At 44.4% G+C, this 16,373-nt stretch overlaps 1 protein-coding gene across 4 annotated transcripts in view; it reads left to right on the forward strand.

Annotated features, from left to right (window-relative positions):
* KIAA1671 (KIAA1671 ortholog) overlaps positions 1 to 16,373 on the forward strand; it is a 247,289-nt gene that overhangs the window by 208,268 nt on the left and 22,648 nt on the right. For 2 of the 4 annotated variants that reach the window (XM_077461351.1, XM_077461352.1), the window contains exons 6-7: positions 1,348 to 1,469; positions 13,317 to 13,391. In XM_077461351.1, the coding sequence (XP_077317477.1) occupies positions 1,348 to 1,469; positions 13,317 to 13,391 (197 nt within the window). The remainder of the gene's footprint in view (positions 1 to 1,347; positions 1,470 to 13,316; positions 13,392 to 16,373) is intronic. The other 2 variants (XM_077461353.1, XM_077461354.1) reach the window with 2 other exon arrangements.

Here is a 16,373-nt window from a genome sequence, read left to right on the forward strand (position 1 = left end):
GCTGGCACTTGTGCACGCAATCGCGCCCACCGGCCATGCCAATTGGGTCCCCCGCCTTACAGTGCAGGCGCACCCTCTAGCTGTTCTTAAAGGGCTGACGTACCCATATGGGATTTTGCGCACCTGTGCCACTTTTCCGGCGTATATGGGCGTGAGCCGATCGGCAAGTGGTTAATACAGATAAATCCACACACTTTGAATTTCCATATTACTATCGACTAATCCCAGTATCTATTAACGCCCATCCATATATATTCATAATATTAGGGATAAACAAACCAACAGAGAAGGTCATAAGTGCATGACAAGAGAATGAAGAAAGAATAAAAAAAGGGGAGAGAGGGGGAGAAGGGGGAACAAAGTAAGAAGGTAACAGAGAACAGCACTCTAGTATAAATACATGTAAGTAAACAATAGAATACTCCTTGGATCTGAGCCACTGAATCTTAAACTGTCAATCATCAATAAAGTCCATCGTTCAAGAAGTTGTTGGTTGAGAATTCCGTGAGAGCGTGGACCACATAGCCCAAATACTGTAGTACCTGTCATGTCTACCTTTGCATGTCTCCATCCATTCCTCCACGGCCATAATATTGTTTACTAAGCGTATCCAATCATCCCTACTAGGAATTTGAGCGGATTTCCAGTGAACTGGAATTAATCATCTAGCCGCATTCAGAAGATGAGGTAGTACTGATTTACGGTAATGGCTAGGAGGGATGGGGGGACATGCAACAAAAGCTCCAACAGGGAGTCGGGTAGTTCATGATCGAAGATCACTTTGACCTGGGTTCTGATATCTTGCCAATAGGGTCTAAGCTTGGGGCATTCCCACCAAACATGCGGGAATGTGCCCCGCTGCCCACAACTCCTCCAGCAAGCATAATTTAGTGTTGGGTAAATCCTAGCGGGGACCCTACACCAGCGAGACAGTAATTTGAACCCACTCTCTTGCATTTTCATATCTACAGAGCTGGAATGTGTAAAACAGTAAAGATGGTCAAGTTCTAGCTCTGTGAATTTGTGTTGCAGGTCTCTCTCCCTCTCTCATCTATTGGCTCAAGGGACTTCAGTATCCCATATAACATGTAAATAGAGTGCGGTATCACAGAGGTGGACACACAGAGCTCATGGGGGGTAGCAGAAGAGGGGGATAGGATGGGCTGAGGCAAACTGCTAATGAAATGTCGGAGCTGTCTATAGCGCCACTCATCCATAGGAAAACGGCCATATTGGTCCCTGAGAGCATCTAGAGTTAACAACCCCCGGTGTATAAATGTATTAAGTGTATATCTGAAATAGAAGTTGGAAATGTGCAATTTGCTGACCTTTTTTCTTTATCTTCAGGACCATGTAAAACAGTGTTTCTCAAGATCCTCTACAAGTAACAAGGACACAGACTCGCTAGTGCAAGATCCTGACCGACAGTATGGAACATGGAGCCAGGATAAACAGCAAACTGAGGACAGGTGAGTAATTTATTACATCCATTCGTACTACTTGTCCTATTTTACAATTAAGCATTGCCTTGTCTGCCGCCCCCCATGTCCTTGGGAGTCTAGTAGCTTTGGTTTTAAAGGAACCTGTCAGGATAAGAATAGAAATACTGCTGCTGTCTTGTTTTTGACTTTGCATGCTCCAGGACTTTGCTTATTATCCTTGCTTTACAGCTTAGAACGTCACTGGCCTAGAAGAAGCTTAGATCCAGAAGTGTGAAGGGACCTAACGTGGCCAATTTCTCAATATGCTGTGAATACAGGATCAGGACGTAAGGCCTGAAGCATGCACCTTTAAAATAAGTCAGCAGTGGCGGCTATGATATTTGCCTCTCGGCATTTGTTTATATTGTGGAAGTATACTACAGCTCCCAAATGAATCCCTCAATATTTGATAGTGGATGTATTAAAGCAGAGTTCCACCGACTTATTAATTTTTTTTTCTCTTTCGTTCATTGACAGACACAGTGCTCCATTATTCAGAACCATAGGGTTATATTGCCCCCCACAGGAGTAGGATACTAGGCAGAAAAAGATTTGGCTACACCTATGGGCAGTCCTAGGTGATATACACCCCCCTCTCTACTATAGGCCTTCATTTTATTTTTATTTTATTTTTTTTCCTAGTCAGGAGTAAGGACCTAGTTCCCTGCTGGGATCTCCGGTCCTGGCAATTTTTTGTTTTTGCTTTTTAAGCTACTTTTTTTTTCTCTTGGATTTTTTCCGGTGAGATCTATAATCAACTGCCAGACTGGGCAACGGGCTGGACACTAAGATCCAGTGGTCTCCCTAGTCTGGCAAGCGAGCGCATGCAGACAGCAGCTATGCGCTAGGTCGGTCGCGACATAGTCCCACTAGACGGGGGCTGGCCCTGCGAGTTAAACGTCTCGTGAGGTTGTATACGACTGGGTCTCGGGCTGTGTTGCAGCGTTACTCATGGCCAACAACCCCTCCCACTTCAGTGGCAAGGAGGATCTGTCTGGGAGCATTACCCACGCACTAGCTGGAGCAGTAAGGGGCCCCCTCCTCTCCTTCCCTGGAGTGGTGTGGGGCATGGGTACTCCTTGGGGTGGTCGGCCCCTCTGGGGTTCTCCTCCACATTCCCTCCCTTCCCCAGATAAGGCCCAGGCCTCTGGCTTAGGTGCTTCAGACACTCTGTCCACCCCCTTTCCCTGCCTCATCGGTCTCGACTGATCATATGTCTGGCTCTGCTGTCATGGCTGTGGCCCACCTTGCAGGGTTGGTCGCCACACTCCCTGTCCTGTCAGTTAGTGAGGTTTTTCCTCCACAACTGCAGTGGCACACAATAAGGTGCTGGTTGTCTCCCTTATTACATCTGTGTGGGAAACTTTAAAGATGGAGGATGCAGCTGTGGCCGCGGCAGAGGTACCGGTCCCCTTGGCACCCATAAATTGTCTTGCAAAAAAAAAAAAGAGTTCCCTTCTCCCTCCAATTTTGGAATATTTGTTTGTAAAGACTGGAAGTGTCCAAAGCATCCCTTCGCTGTGAGGTCCCCCTTTTGTGGGGTCCCTCCTTAAAGAGTGGACTGTTCCACCAGTAGTGGATCCCCCTGTCTCTAGGTTGTGCAAGGCGACCATGATTCTGGTAGAGGAGTCTCCGGCTTTTAAGGATCCTGCTGACATACCTGGAGGGAGAGCAGATTCTCTCTGCTTTCGCTGAGTTGGCAGACCAGTTGGTCTGGGGGCTGCAGTTTTTATGCAATGTCTCTTGAATGCAGTTCCCTTGGTTGCTAAACGCTGTTTCTGCAATGTTGCTTAGACATGTATTAGAGCTTAAGTGTTGGTCTGTGGACTGAGCTTCTAGAAAATCACTTACTGGGTTACCATTTCAAGGCAATTGTCTGTTTGAGACTCACAACGATGTCATCCAGGGTAGCCCCAAAGGAGGGAAGTGTAAATGTCTTCCACAGTCTGAAATGGGGAAAAGGGCCTTGTAGTGGAAGTGGTCCTTTTTTTTTGCACTCAGTTGACTTGGTCTGGCGAGCCGAGAGCGGGGCTCCCTAGACCCATGGGCAAGGCCCCTTCAGCATGAAGGCACGCCCTCCCTTATGTCCTAGTGTTCCGGCCTTGAACCACCAAAAGGGTTTTTTCCTTCCAATTGGCATCTGTCACTGGACTGTTGGCAGTTCTGCTTGGGGCTCTGCAAGCCCTGTTGCCCTGTGCTTGTCATGGTTCCAGTGGGTGGAGAATGGAGTCCATCCGCATGGTGGTGTCATCCCATTAATCATGGGGACTTTCGGGCTTCTGTAAACATCACGGATGCTTATTTAAGCACTCCAATATGTGCCCAACACCAACACTTCCTCCATTTTACTGTGAGAAAAGAGCATTTTCAGCTTGGGGTATTGACTTTTGGTCTCTCCTCCACCCCTCCTGTAGGGACAAGTGTTGGCCCCAGTTCTGCTGTGGTTACGTAAACGGGGCATTGTAGTCCTGGGCTGCTTGAATGATCTTTTTCTGCGGGCACCCTGAGGGGTGACGTAGCTCGCTATACAGACCTCAGTTTTTTAGTTGGCTCCTATACTACCTGAAGTCTGCTCCGGCTCCTTACAGAAAATTGGATTATCTGGGCCTGACTCTGGTTTCATCTCATGGCAGAGTGTTTCTTCCTCTGGACAAACTGTAGAAGTTGCATGCTGTGTTTCAGCTACTGTTGTCTCGCAGGTGGGCCTCCCTGCGGTCCTGCAGGTGGGTTTTGGGCCTGATGGTATCTACCTTCAAGGCCGTTCCATTTTACGCAGTTACATACAAGCTCCTTTCAAGTGAGATCCTGCTATAAAGTGCACGAGGTCCTTGGGCTATTAGATTCAGCTGAGCCAGAAAACTTGGCGTTCGGTCTGGTGTCTTCGCTCTCCGGGATTTTGACAGGGCACATCCTTTTTTTCCCCTTGTATTGGACAGTGTTCAACACCATTGCCAGTCTGTCCGAGTGGGGAGGTGTCCTGGGACTGGGTTCTGCTCAGGGTCATTGGACCCTGGAGGGATCCGGACTGCCGATTGATATCCTGGAACTTTGAGAGATCAGACTATGTATGGATCATGGAGGTAGACTTCGGAGGCTCCAGATATGCATCCAGTGGGTCGATGCCACGGAGGTGGTCTATGTCAATCATCAGGGCGAAACAAAGAGTGTGTTTGCAGCCATGACAGTAGCCAGCATCCTCCGGTGGGCAGAACGTCTTGTTCCAGCTCTCTCCGCCGTATGCATTGTGTGGAAAAATGGCAGGTGGTTGCCTCAGCCGACTAGTGTTGGTCCACGGGGTGGTCCCTTCACCAGGGCATGTTTCATCGGATATGTCTCCAATGGGACACTTCCGAGGTAGACCTGTTGGCGTCCTGGCTTAACAGAATGGTACTGAGGTTTCTGGCAAGGTCACAGGCTCCTCTGGTGGCCCCTTGGGGCTGGTATAGTCGGATCTACGCCTCTCCGGATTTCGAGCAGGTTTGAGGCCAAAAGAATTCCAGTCATTCTAGTGGGCCCAGATGGTCTTGTTGGTCTTGGTACGCAGACCTGGTGCACTTGGTTGCTGACATCCATTGGCAAATGCCTCTCAGGGAGGTTCTACAGTCCCAAGGGCCGATCTTCCATCCTGTTTCAGTCGCTGGTTTTTGAAGGCCTGGTTGTTGTTAGCCAGGTGCTGAAGTTATGACGCTGCTGAAGGCTAGGAAGCTGTCCTCTGGGAAGATTTACAACCGGATATGGATAGCACACATATCCTGGCGAGGGCGCTTGCCGTTTACCCTTGTTCTTTGTTATATTTCGACTTTCCTTCACGGGGGTTTGAGCAGAACTTGGCCTTGAGTAACATCTAGGGCCAGGTGTTTGTCTTGGGGGTTACCTTCGGCATCCCCTGGTCTCGCACTCCCTGGTGCATACTCTTAATAAAGGGGTTCAACATCTACTTCCACCGGTTTGGTCGCTTATATCGCCGTGGAATCTACTCTTGGTGTTTTTGGTTCTACAGGAGCCTCCCTTTGAAAATATTCGGGAGGTTCTTTTGCTTGCTCTGCCCCAGAAGGTGGCTTTTTTGGTTGTTATCACCTCTGCTCGTAGAGTGTCACATCTATAGCCGTTACCATGTCATACTCCTTACCTGGTGATCCACAAAGATGAAGTGGTTCTTTGCCCTTGTCCGTGGTTACCTCCTCTGATTCGTTTTGATTGTATTGCCTTCCCTGTGTCCCAGGTCAAAATGTCCTAAGGGATTCACCTTGCATGCCCTGGATGTGTTCAGGTGATTCGTGTGTATTTGGCAGTCACAGGGCCTTTTCGGAGATCAGACTCACTGTTTGTGATAACGGACGGGCCAAAAAGGGGGCTGTCTGCTTCTTTTGTGACCTTTTGTAGATGCCTCAGACAGGCAATGACTCTGGCCTATTCTATCAGGGGTTGGGTTCCTCCTTTCCCTGTTATGGCGCATTCTACTTGGCTGTTTAGAGAGTCTATTCCCTTTTTGACGGGGTATTGTTCAGGTTGGGCTCCAGTTTTTCCCTGTTGAGCTCCTGTTACCTGGTTGGCTCTTGTGTTAGCCTTGGGTTTGTTTGTTGTCCCACCCCTCATGTTTGGCACCGTTTTGGAACGTCCCTATGGTTCTTAATAATGGAGCGCTGTGTCTGTCAATGAACGAAAGAGAAAATGGGATTTTTGACTTGCCGTAAAGTCCATTTCTCGGCGTTCATTGACAGACACCGCACCCACCCCTCTGAGGCGTTTTGATGCTTCTGACACTGCTACTACTAAATTGAAGGCCTATAGCAGAGTGGGGGTGTATCACCTAGGACTGCCCATAGGTGTAGCCAAGTCTTTTTTTTTGCCTAGTGTCCTACTCTTGTAGGGGGCGATATAACCCTATGGTTCTGAATAATGGTGCGCTGTATCTGTCAATGAACTCGGAGAAATGTATTTTACGGTAAGTCAAAAATCCAATTTTTTTCAAAAGCCATCTTTTATGATGATCTTAATCTAATGCTGTAATCACTATTGTTAGTAATGCCGCCAATATATTTCTTATTTTTTTCTAAAATAAACCTTTCTTTGTTGCGCGGTTCTTCTATCTTGCTTGTGGGCATGCAAAGGCCACTAGGATACTCTTCAGGGTTACTGTGCTGCTGACTAACCAGCATGCACTGCCCAATCTCGCACATGCGCATTATACACACCTTGCAGCGCAGGAAACGCAGAAACATCTTTGGGATCTCGCGATGAGAGGCGGTGATGCCCACTGACTCCTGGGAATTATGATGCATATCTCCCAGGAGCCAGTGCACAGCAGGATATTGCGTACATCGCGGCGGCATCGCGGAGGAGGGAGACAGGAAGTGCTAAAGAATGCCTTGTAAAGGAGGTAAGCACAGGGATATAATACAAAATTGCCCACTACAGTGAGCATGGTCGGGTCTGAAGCAGATAATGTAGAGATAAAGAAAGTGAGTGGAACTCCACTTTAAACTTCAACTGCAATGCAACATTGCTAATCATGTACATGTCTTCTTTATTATCTATGTTAAACTAACTAATTTATAAAGTAAGGCAAACCTGTACAGGGAAACAGACGGCAATAAAACTCTGACAGAAGTTCTAGGGCCCCCCTACTCAAATTTAAAAAGGTGTTTTTACTATTGCCTGGGTGATTTTTAGCCTAGCCATACATAGCTGGATTTCTCTGTGGGCTAATCAAAAGAAAAGCAATAAAATCCTCCTTCCACGCTAAGCAGCATAGATGGAAGATTCTGCACTGCTGACTGTATCTGACAGAATAAAGTTACTGTTTGGGTGGTTTCCCACCTGCTTTCTTTCATTTTCTGTTAGGATTGGTCAAGCAAGGTGGTGCTGAATGGGCCACCAGCAACTCAAATTTCAACTGATTCCTCTGGAATCAGCCAAAATTCTCTTAAGGGACAATCTTTTCTCAGACAGGGGGTAAGGGAATCTCTCCAACAGACCCACTGATAGCCTCAAAACTTGACAGGATCCTGTTATAATCATTTTATACTCCATGCAAAACTATAAAAGCTTTGGCTATAGTCAGCAGTAATAAGCTAAAAAAAAATATCCATATCCACAATACTGCGAGTGAGCTTTTTCATCCCAAGATAGGAAATGTAAAAATTATCAGGATCCCCAGGTAAAAAAAAAAGAAATTGGTAAAAAGCAAACCAATGTAGTCGCCACTCCAGTGACTGGTAAGCTGCAATATGCATTACATCCTTGTTATTGAGTTTGGATTTGTTTAAAACTAATCTCCAGGTAAAATGCAAAGTTACCCTTGCAGTGGGGTTGCCAGTACAATCACAAGCTTTCTGATGCAATCACATGCAAAGTAGGACCAGCAGTCCTGCATTGTTAGTAAGGGCTTGTTCACAAGTCAGCGCATCAGAGAGAAGAGGCAAGCACCAGCTGCCAGGAGAACAAGGGATAATAAGGTGATTAAAACTTATTTTTTTATTGCTTCCCTATACATAAACTCGCATTTCATCAGTGTATGGGAGCCACAATGCAAGTTCAACTTTCTTGAGAGTTTGAGATCGGCAGTATAAAACACACAAGTTGCTGTTTGTGTATTGAACTTACCCACCCAGATTGTGAGACACGGTGAAACTATTTAGCACCGTCCAAGCTATCAAATGGCTACAGAGGCCATTCATTGCATTTAGTTTTCTTTGTGGCTGTGAAATTGTGACTGCAGTAAGAGAGTGTTTCATAATTTAACGTGATTATCTTGAACCAGGAACAGTGGTTGCTTCGCTTTCTGTGGGAAACTACCTTTGCATTGTCATTTGCACAATTTATTATGTTTTTAAAAAAATAGATGAATGCATTTTTATATATACACAATATGAATACCAGGTACAGTATACAATAAATAGATAACAAAAATGACTTAGAGCCATGAGTAACATTTTGGATTTGATGATCTTCAAAAATAAATAGGACATTAGTCTGGCACAGTTAAACCCTGAATTCCCCAGGAGCCAGTTTTGTCACTAGATTTGCCAGGGATCTGTAACTAGAAACACAAGGGCTTTAGTACATGTGCAGTCTTTGATCTAGCTTCCTCATCAATAAAAACCTGCGGGAGCTGGGCTAACATTCAACAGTGTCACTCAATGCCTGGCTGTGCAAAAACATCAGTTTATACAAAATGCTTTACTTTCTCGTTCATTGAAGGGCACAGGAAATCTTTAACCTTTGAGTTATACTGCCACATACAGAAGGATTGGACACTGATGAACAATAAAACCAGCCCAGGATTCCCTACCCCCCCCCAACTACCAGCATGCCTCCTTTTTTCTAGCTTTTTTGCTTTGTAAATACTTTTTTTTTTCTTCAAGCAGGAGCTACCTCATTTACATTGGATACCGGATGCCATTGTTCCTCGTTCCTGACAATTCTGCGGCAAATGAGGTTAATGCTATGGAACTGAGCGCTGACTTGATCTGCGAGTGTTGTAAGCACCCTTTCTGTGCTCTTTCCTGCCATACAGCGACAAGGAAATGTCTCCCTTAGAGGTTCCTCGCAAGAGCCATCTGGAACTTTGATCCAATCCTGCTGCCCAGAAGGTGACTTTGGTCACCTATGGTTATCTGACCCTCACTTACTTCCAAGTTTCGGAAGTATTGCCTTGAACCTATGTTGCTGTACCACCATGTGGTTGCAATATGTCTGATTCCACACACTGGGGGTGGGGGTTTGCAGCCTGAAGTCATGTTGTCCTCTGCTCTTTGAATCTATCTCATCCTTGCCATCCTCTTTAACTCTGTCAGGAGTGGCTGTATCCCCTTACCTTACCTACTGGTGCCCATATTGCTTATTAGAGGTTGCCTAAGACTGCAGAGTCTTGTTCATCTCTGAATGTTGAGAAACACTCCTTTCATTTCTCCACTCCTTTGACCTACTCGTCTTAACTTTCCATGCTTTAGCTCCCCATCCACCCACAAGGTCTGGCACTCATTGTCTGCCATATCCTCCGACAAACCTTTCCTCCGACAAACCTTTCCTCCGACAAACCTTTCCTCCGACAAACCTTTCCTCCGACAAACCTTTCCTCCGACAAACCTTTCCTCCGACAAACCTTTCCTCCGACAAACCTTTCCTCCGACAAACCTTTCCTCCGACAAACCTTTCCTCCGACAAACCTTTCCTCCGACAAACCTTTCCTCCGACAAACCTTTCCTCCGACAAACCTTTCCTCCGACAAACCTTTCCTCCGACAAACCTTTCCTCCGACAAACCTTTCCTCCGACAAACCTTTCCTCCGACAAACCTTTTCTCCGACAAACCTTTCCCCCGCACGCTTTTTTCAGTGTGGGGGGGGGGGTGTTTTCTAACCCTTGTGGATGCTTGGACAGGTTGTGTACAGGAGGTGGAATCCCCTGGCTCCTGCACCCAATTTTCCCTGCCCCCTCCTCGAGTTCTCATCTCCAACCTTCCTGTGTCACTGCACCAACTAGCAGATTGCCATTGGATCTCAGGTCTTCCTGATCAATGTGTGTTTGCCCCAATTTCTATGACAACATTTTTCCAGGGGTTTAGTCCAATCTGTTCATTATTCCCAAGCCTAAAAGGGGCATTCTCTACATTCCGGATCTCAAAGCATTGAATGTCTTCATTGGGGTCTGGAAGTTTCACATGGAATTTACTAAATCTACCCTCTCCTCCCTTTAGTAAGGAGACCTTCGAGCTTCTGTGGACATCAGTGATGCTTACCTGTTTGCTGTGGGGCCACTGCAGTACCAGGTTGTGGCCCTGCTGTTCAGCTTTTCACTTGAACTTCTGGTATTCACCAAGCTGCTGGTCTGAATTTTAGCCCTGCTGTGCTCTCATGGCATTCCCGTTGTGGGATACTTAGAGACCAACAACATGGCTTTGACTGTCAAGATATTACAGCAGTTCAGATGGATCCGGAACCTTTAGAAATTGTCACTGGAACTGACTCATGGTTTGGAGTATCTAGGTCTAGTTCTGGGCACAGCTGAGATAAGAATGTTTCTTCTACAGTAGAAAATTTAGACACTCCAGTCTCAGATTTGAACTCTCCAGTCCAGGAGACTAATAACTGCATTTACACAAGAGTCCTGATGGCCACCTCCTTCAGAGCAATAGCATTTGCCCAGTTTCAAACCACTACAAAGCAACATTCTGTTATCACGGGGCAAGTCAATCTGGTCTCTGGGCAGACCAGTTAATTTCCCACTGAGGACTAGGTTGTGCCTTGCTTGGTGCCTTAGCAATCCAGTTCTTGAGTCTGGGAAGTCCTTCTTTTATGTCTTTTGAGGATCTTCACAAAACTTGCCAGCCCATCGAACTGAAAAGGCACCCTGTTGGCACAGGGGGTGTTAATCAATCTAGAGAATGTAGCTCGGAGTCTTGCAACAGAAAGAACGGTAGAGTGCACCCTGCCCTGGACAGAACTTGACCTCCCAGCCTTTTCAGCTGAGTACATTCCAAATGTAGACAGCAGGCAGGCAGGAAAAATGTCTTCAACTGGCAGCACCTGGACCCAGGAGACTAGTCCCTTTACCTAGAGGTGTTACAGAACCCAGGTGGTTCCTTTTAGTTAAAAGCCCCTTTCATACTAAGGCGCTTCTAAACTGCCAGTAAAACACTGAGTGCTTTTAAAGAGCTTATCAGGCGCTATTTGAAGAACTGTACATTCATTTCAATGGAGAGGGGCATTTTTTCATGGCCCTGCCAGCGCACTGCCCCAGTGTGAAAGCATTCATTGATTTTAAACAAAATATGTTTTCCTATCAAAGCTACAATATTTGTTTGGAAACGCATACTTTCTAAAACTAGACATATGGAAAACAAATCCAAATTAAGTCTTCCTACAGAAATTAATTATTGTAGAATCCGCCTATCTGTAGACGAATGGACCAAAAAGGGATACAGGCTATATGAAAACTTACCTAAGGTTTACAGGGATGCTATTATGAGTAAGCTTGGAAAGTGTAAATGATTAAAGAATTTCAATCTCAATAACAAAATGGAGATTCCAACGATAATATGGGAATATCTATCCAACCATAAGGACGATAATAGGAAGGGAATTTCCCTCCTTTTATCATATACAATCCTCTCAACCAGTCAACAAAAATGCACATATGTTGAAATGGGAGAGAGATTTAGATCAAATCTTCTCCTGGGAACAGTGGAAAAACTCTCTCCAATTAATGAACAATTCAACATCATGTATTGAACACTGGGACAATGCTCAGAAAATAATTAACAGGTGGTATTTAACCCCTTATAAATTATCTAAAATGTACCCATCCACAACCGATATCTGTTGGCGGTGTAATGAGCATTCTGGAAATCTTATACACACTTTCTAGAGTTGCAAAACCCTGAAAAGCTTTTAACACTCTCTCATTTATAGCAGATATCACAGGAAACCTTTCCTGTGAATAGGGCCTCAGCTCTATTAGGAATTGACCTTGAAAAATATCCCATTATACATAGAACTATAGTGGTCACAGTAGCCAATCTCTGGAAATCTTCAGAAGCACCAAATCTATCCAATGTCTTAACTAGACTGAATACCCAAGCACAATTTGAACTAATGCTTGCAAAAATGCTTACAAAAACCACTCCGTTACCACCTTTAGTAGAAAATGGAAGACTTGGTTATCCCAGAGACTCCAATTACTTAAAAGAATGCAAATTCTAAATTTACCCCACAGTCTGAAATATTTTACACACTAAAGCCAGTTATATGTGGTTTTAGAACATGATTTCTGTAGTCGTCTATCTTCTGATTTCCCTTTATTTTTATCCTCCCCCATCCCAATTTTAATCCCCTACTTAGTTGTACAGGCTGTCTCGTGGCTTATAGTGGTGACCTCCCAGACCTACAGCATGAACCCATTTGGGGTAGGCTGGAATAGGCCATCAGGATTTAAACGAAGTCTACTATATATGCCTCTCAGTTTTGGTATTGCGTTATGTATCATTTGCAGCAACTTTATTTGTTATGTTCTCATTTGATAAAATAAAAATTTACGGAAAGAAAAAATGTTTTCCTGAGCTTTTCATGCACTTTTTTTTTTAGCGTAAAAGCGCCTATGTTTGAAAGGGGTCAAAGGTGTTCCAAGGCCTAAGTTTCAGATGGGGGATGATGGATGTGGATCATCTGGCCTCCATCTTCAACAACTAACTGGACAAGTTTGTCTCCAGTTACAAGGACCCTCTAGTGGAAGCAGTGCAGTGGACACTCTGGTGGCTCCATAGGATCATTGTACCCTGATCTATGCATTTCCTTCTTCAAAACTCCTTGCTTTGCAGGATGTGGTAAATTGATGTGCTAAGACTTCCGACAGACCACCATCCAAGCCTATGCTCCCAAGGATGGGGTTGCACCCTTTCCTGCTGCAGCACACTACTACAGTTGTGATTGCTTTTTGGGCAATGTTCACTTGTTTTTGATGTTCTAACAGCAGATGTTTGGTCCTCATCTGATGCCATCTTCGGGGTGTAAGGTCCTTCAGACAGCTCATTGACCAGCACACAGTCCCCAGTTTCCTTTGCTTTTTTTTGGGCCTGTTTTTGTTGTTTGACCCTTTCCTCAGTTGGACTGCTTTTGTATGTCTCGAAGTTTGAAACCTTCCTGTGTCTTTTAATGGATGAGAAAGAATATAAGACTTTTGTACTCGCCATAAATTGCTTTCTTGGAGTCTATTAGGGGACACTGGTTCCACTGTGTTTATGATCACGCTCGCGATAATGCTTTGCTACTAAAATGAGACATGCTGGTAGTAGGAGGGTTTATCTTCGACTGGCCTATAGTTTTTTGTTTGTCAGTGTCCACTTCTCCTATAGGCAGCAGTGTAACCCGAAAGTATGGAAGACTCCCTGTGTTCTTCAATGGGCTCAATGGTGAGTTATCTAAAAAATGTTAACACATCTAATGCATGTTTGTTTTGCTCTTCAGCATGCTTTTATGCATTTTTATGAGTATCCAAATCTTTTAAGCTAAACTCATGGGATGAAAAACATTTTCCCTTAAGCCCCCTCTCCCCACTGCAAGAGTTAACTCCTTCTAGTTCCTAGGGGATGATTAAAAAGGTGATATACCTTCCCTTTTCTTCGCGTCTATAGGCTGCCTCTTCTTCCTGTGACTGGTCCCCTAGAGCTGCCTGACAGATGACGGCTCCCTGACATCAATTCCTTACAATACAGGACCAGCTGTCCTGCATTGTACAGTAGGATGCGGAGGGCCTGCCCACATTCCGGAACAGACAGCAATGGAGAGCGCCTACTGCTGGAGAGAGAGGAATAAGGTAAGTATATTGCCTTTTTCTTATCATCCCCTACATAAAACAATCAGTTAATCTTGAAATCCTAGTACAACTTTTTTTTTTTGCATAGTTACATTGGTCCAGCTTGAACTAATGCCATCCATGTGGGGTCCCCTTGGAAGTGGATAGTTACTGGTAGCAGTCACTGCTACTCCAGCTACTCCAGGCTCGGTTTTAGGTCACATGTCAATCGGCTGCCCTTTTGCATAGAGAACGCAAGGGGTCGCTTGCTCGGCATGGGTGTCATTGCTGAGCATGTTGAATTTTTCTCAATGAATGCAAAACATTTACAGTTGTGCTCATAAGTTTACATACCCTGGCAGAATTTATGATTTCTTAATCTCTGATTTCTGTAAACTTTTGATCAGGATCATTTGGGTAGTTTCTGTTGCCATTATGATTTAAAAAGCATAAACACAGTTGATTTATAATAAATGGCTTCAGCAAAACACTAACCATGAGTGAAATAAAAGTTTGTGTTATTCATATTCTCTGAAAAATGGCTAAGAAATCATAAATTCTGCCAGGGTATATACCCTTATGAGCACAACTGTATATAGCGGCAAAAAAATGCTTTACATACTGTACATTCATATCGGTCCTAAATAACTAACAATCTCATGTCCCTATCTCGAATGCCAACATACATAGGCTCACATACTAGAGCCAATTTTGAAAGAAACCACCTAACCTACCTGCAAGTTTTTTGGAGTATCTGATGAAGCTGGAATACCTAGAGCACAGGGAGAACATGCAAACTATACATACAGATAGCAAATTGGACAAGATCGGAACTAAGGACTTCAGTGCTGCAAAGAAAAAGTGTTAACCGCCAAGCTATTGTCTCCTTTCTTTTAGTCCTTTATATTTCATCCAATAGATTGCTATTCAAAAATGTCCTTAAATGGACTTTGCTTGGGACAAAATGACATTCCAACAGTACAATATACATTACTTCCTTTTCCAAAGTAAAGAAGCTAAAATATAAACATATTGATTCTGTTAAGAGATGGGACCCTGGCCCCTTCCACTACATATTGCTATTTACAGTTCAGCAAGTCTTTATGGCAATATATTAAGACAGGGAAGACTTGATGGTCTTCTGGTCATAGAATACAAAAATATTTTAATTACCTTCCTAGTTGTTTACTGAAAGGTATTGCCAATCATCTATATCTTTACAGACGTTCAGTTAAAAAAGAAAGAAAAACTCACCCCCATTCATACTGCCAGTGAATGGAGAATAAGGGCAGTTTGCCTGCAAAGTAAAACCGTACATGTGCAGTTTTCAGAGTCAGCCAAGTCTGAGAAGGAAGTGACAGTCATTATGTACAATAACAATACAGCCTCCCCCTAATCCCAATTCCTGATGGAGCCCCACCTCTGAAATTTTTAGAGAGTTGGTGGGTCTAGACTTCAAGAAAATAGTGCTGGGAATCCCTCACTGGTGTTGCACGGCTCTGCAGTCTGCTGCACAAATGTCCGTAAGCACACCACACATAGAAGCCCAAAATACATATGGATTGTGAAAGTGGTACTAAAGTCTAATTTTTTTTGTTTAAAAATAGCAAACATGTTATACTTCCCTGCTCTGTGCAGTGGTTTTTCACTGAGCAGCCCCGATCCTCCCCTTCTCGGGTCCCTCGTCTATGCTCCTAGCCCCTCTCTCCTGTTCAGTGCACCCCAGAGCAGGCAGCCTGCTATAGGGGCACCCGTGCTGAGCTGCAGCTCCCTGTGTCACTTCAGACATGGAGCTGTGGCTCGGTCCCACCCTCTCTCTCTCTCTCCTCATTGGCTCACTGATTTTGATTGATAGCAGCGAAAGCCAATGGCGCTTCGCTGCTGTCTCAGCCAGTCAGAAGGGAGCCTGATAGCCGAGTCCCTCATGCAACATTGCTGGATTGAGATGGGACTCAGGTAAGTATTAGGCTGATGCACACAGAAGAATTTTTATCCTAATGCATTAAGCCCTGACTTATTGTCCCAGTGACAACCATTTTCTCAGACAGGAAGTGAGGCAGAATCTCCAACTGCAACACAGACAGAAGTATAAATACTTTATATTTTGTAACGTATAGGAAACCTAGATCTCTAGTAAGGTTTTCATTGCTGTGCCCCTGTTCTAGCCTTTTTTTCTCGCTTCCTGTCTAAAGAAACTGTTGGATTAATGGAGCACCAGAAGGTGATAAATCCTGATGGTACATATTTTCTCCACCCTTCTAAAGACCCATACATGATAAGGAAATCGGAAGTAAAATTTCATACAATGAACGATCGGCCAATTATGTGCTAGTGCGTTCGACAGCCTGAAGGTGCATGCTAAAAAAAATTTATTGTATGTGAACACAACGTCCAATTTTTGTTTTAAATTTAGTACAGTTTTCATCTGAACGAAATTGTAAAAGCAAGACTACGCATGCTCGGAAACGAAAGAATACATTACAAAACAATTCAACACATTGCATCTCTTTAGAAGTTGTATTCTGTCATATGAGAATTTTCATAAGTTGAGTAACCTCTTCACTTTTGACATGAGACTAGCATGCAACAAAAAAACAAA

This window comes from Lithobates pipiens, unplaced genomic scaffold (genome assembly GCF_037356315.1).
Source record: "Lithobates pipiens isolate NorthernLeopardFrog02 unplaced genomic scaffold, aLitPip1_a1.2 Scaffold_3, whole genome shotgun sequence".
NCBI lineage: Eukaryota > Metazoa > Chordata > Amphibia > Anura > Ranidae > Lithobates > Lithobates pipiens.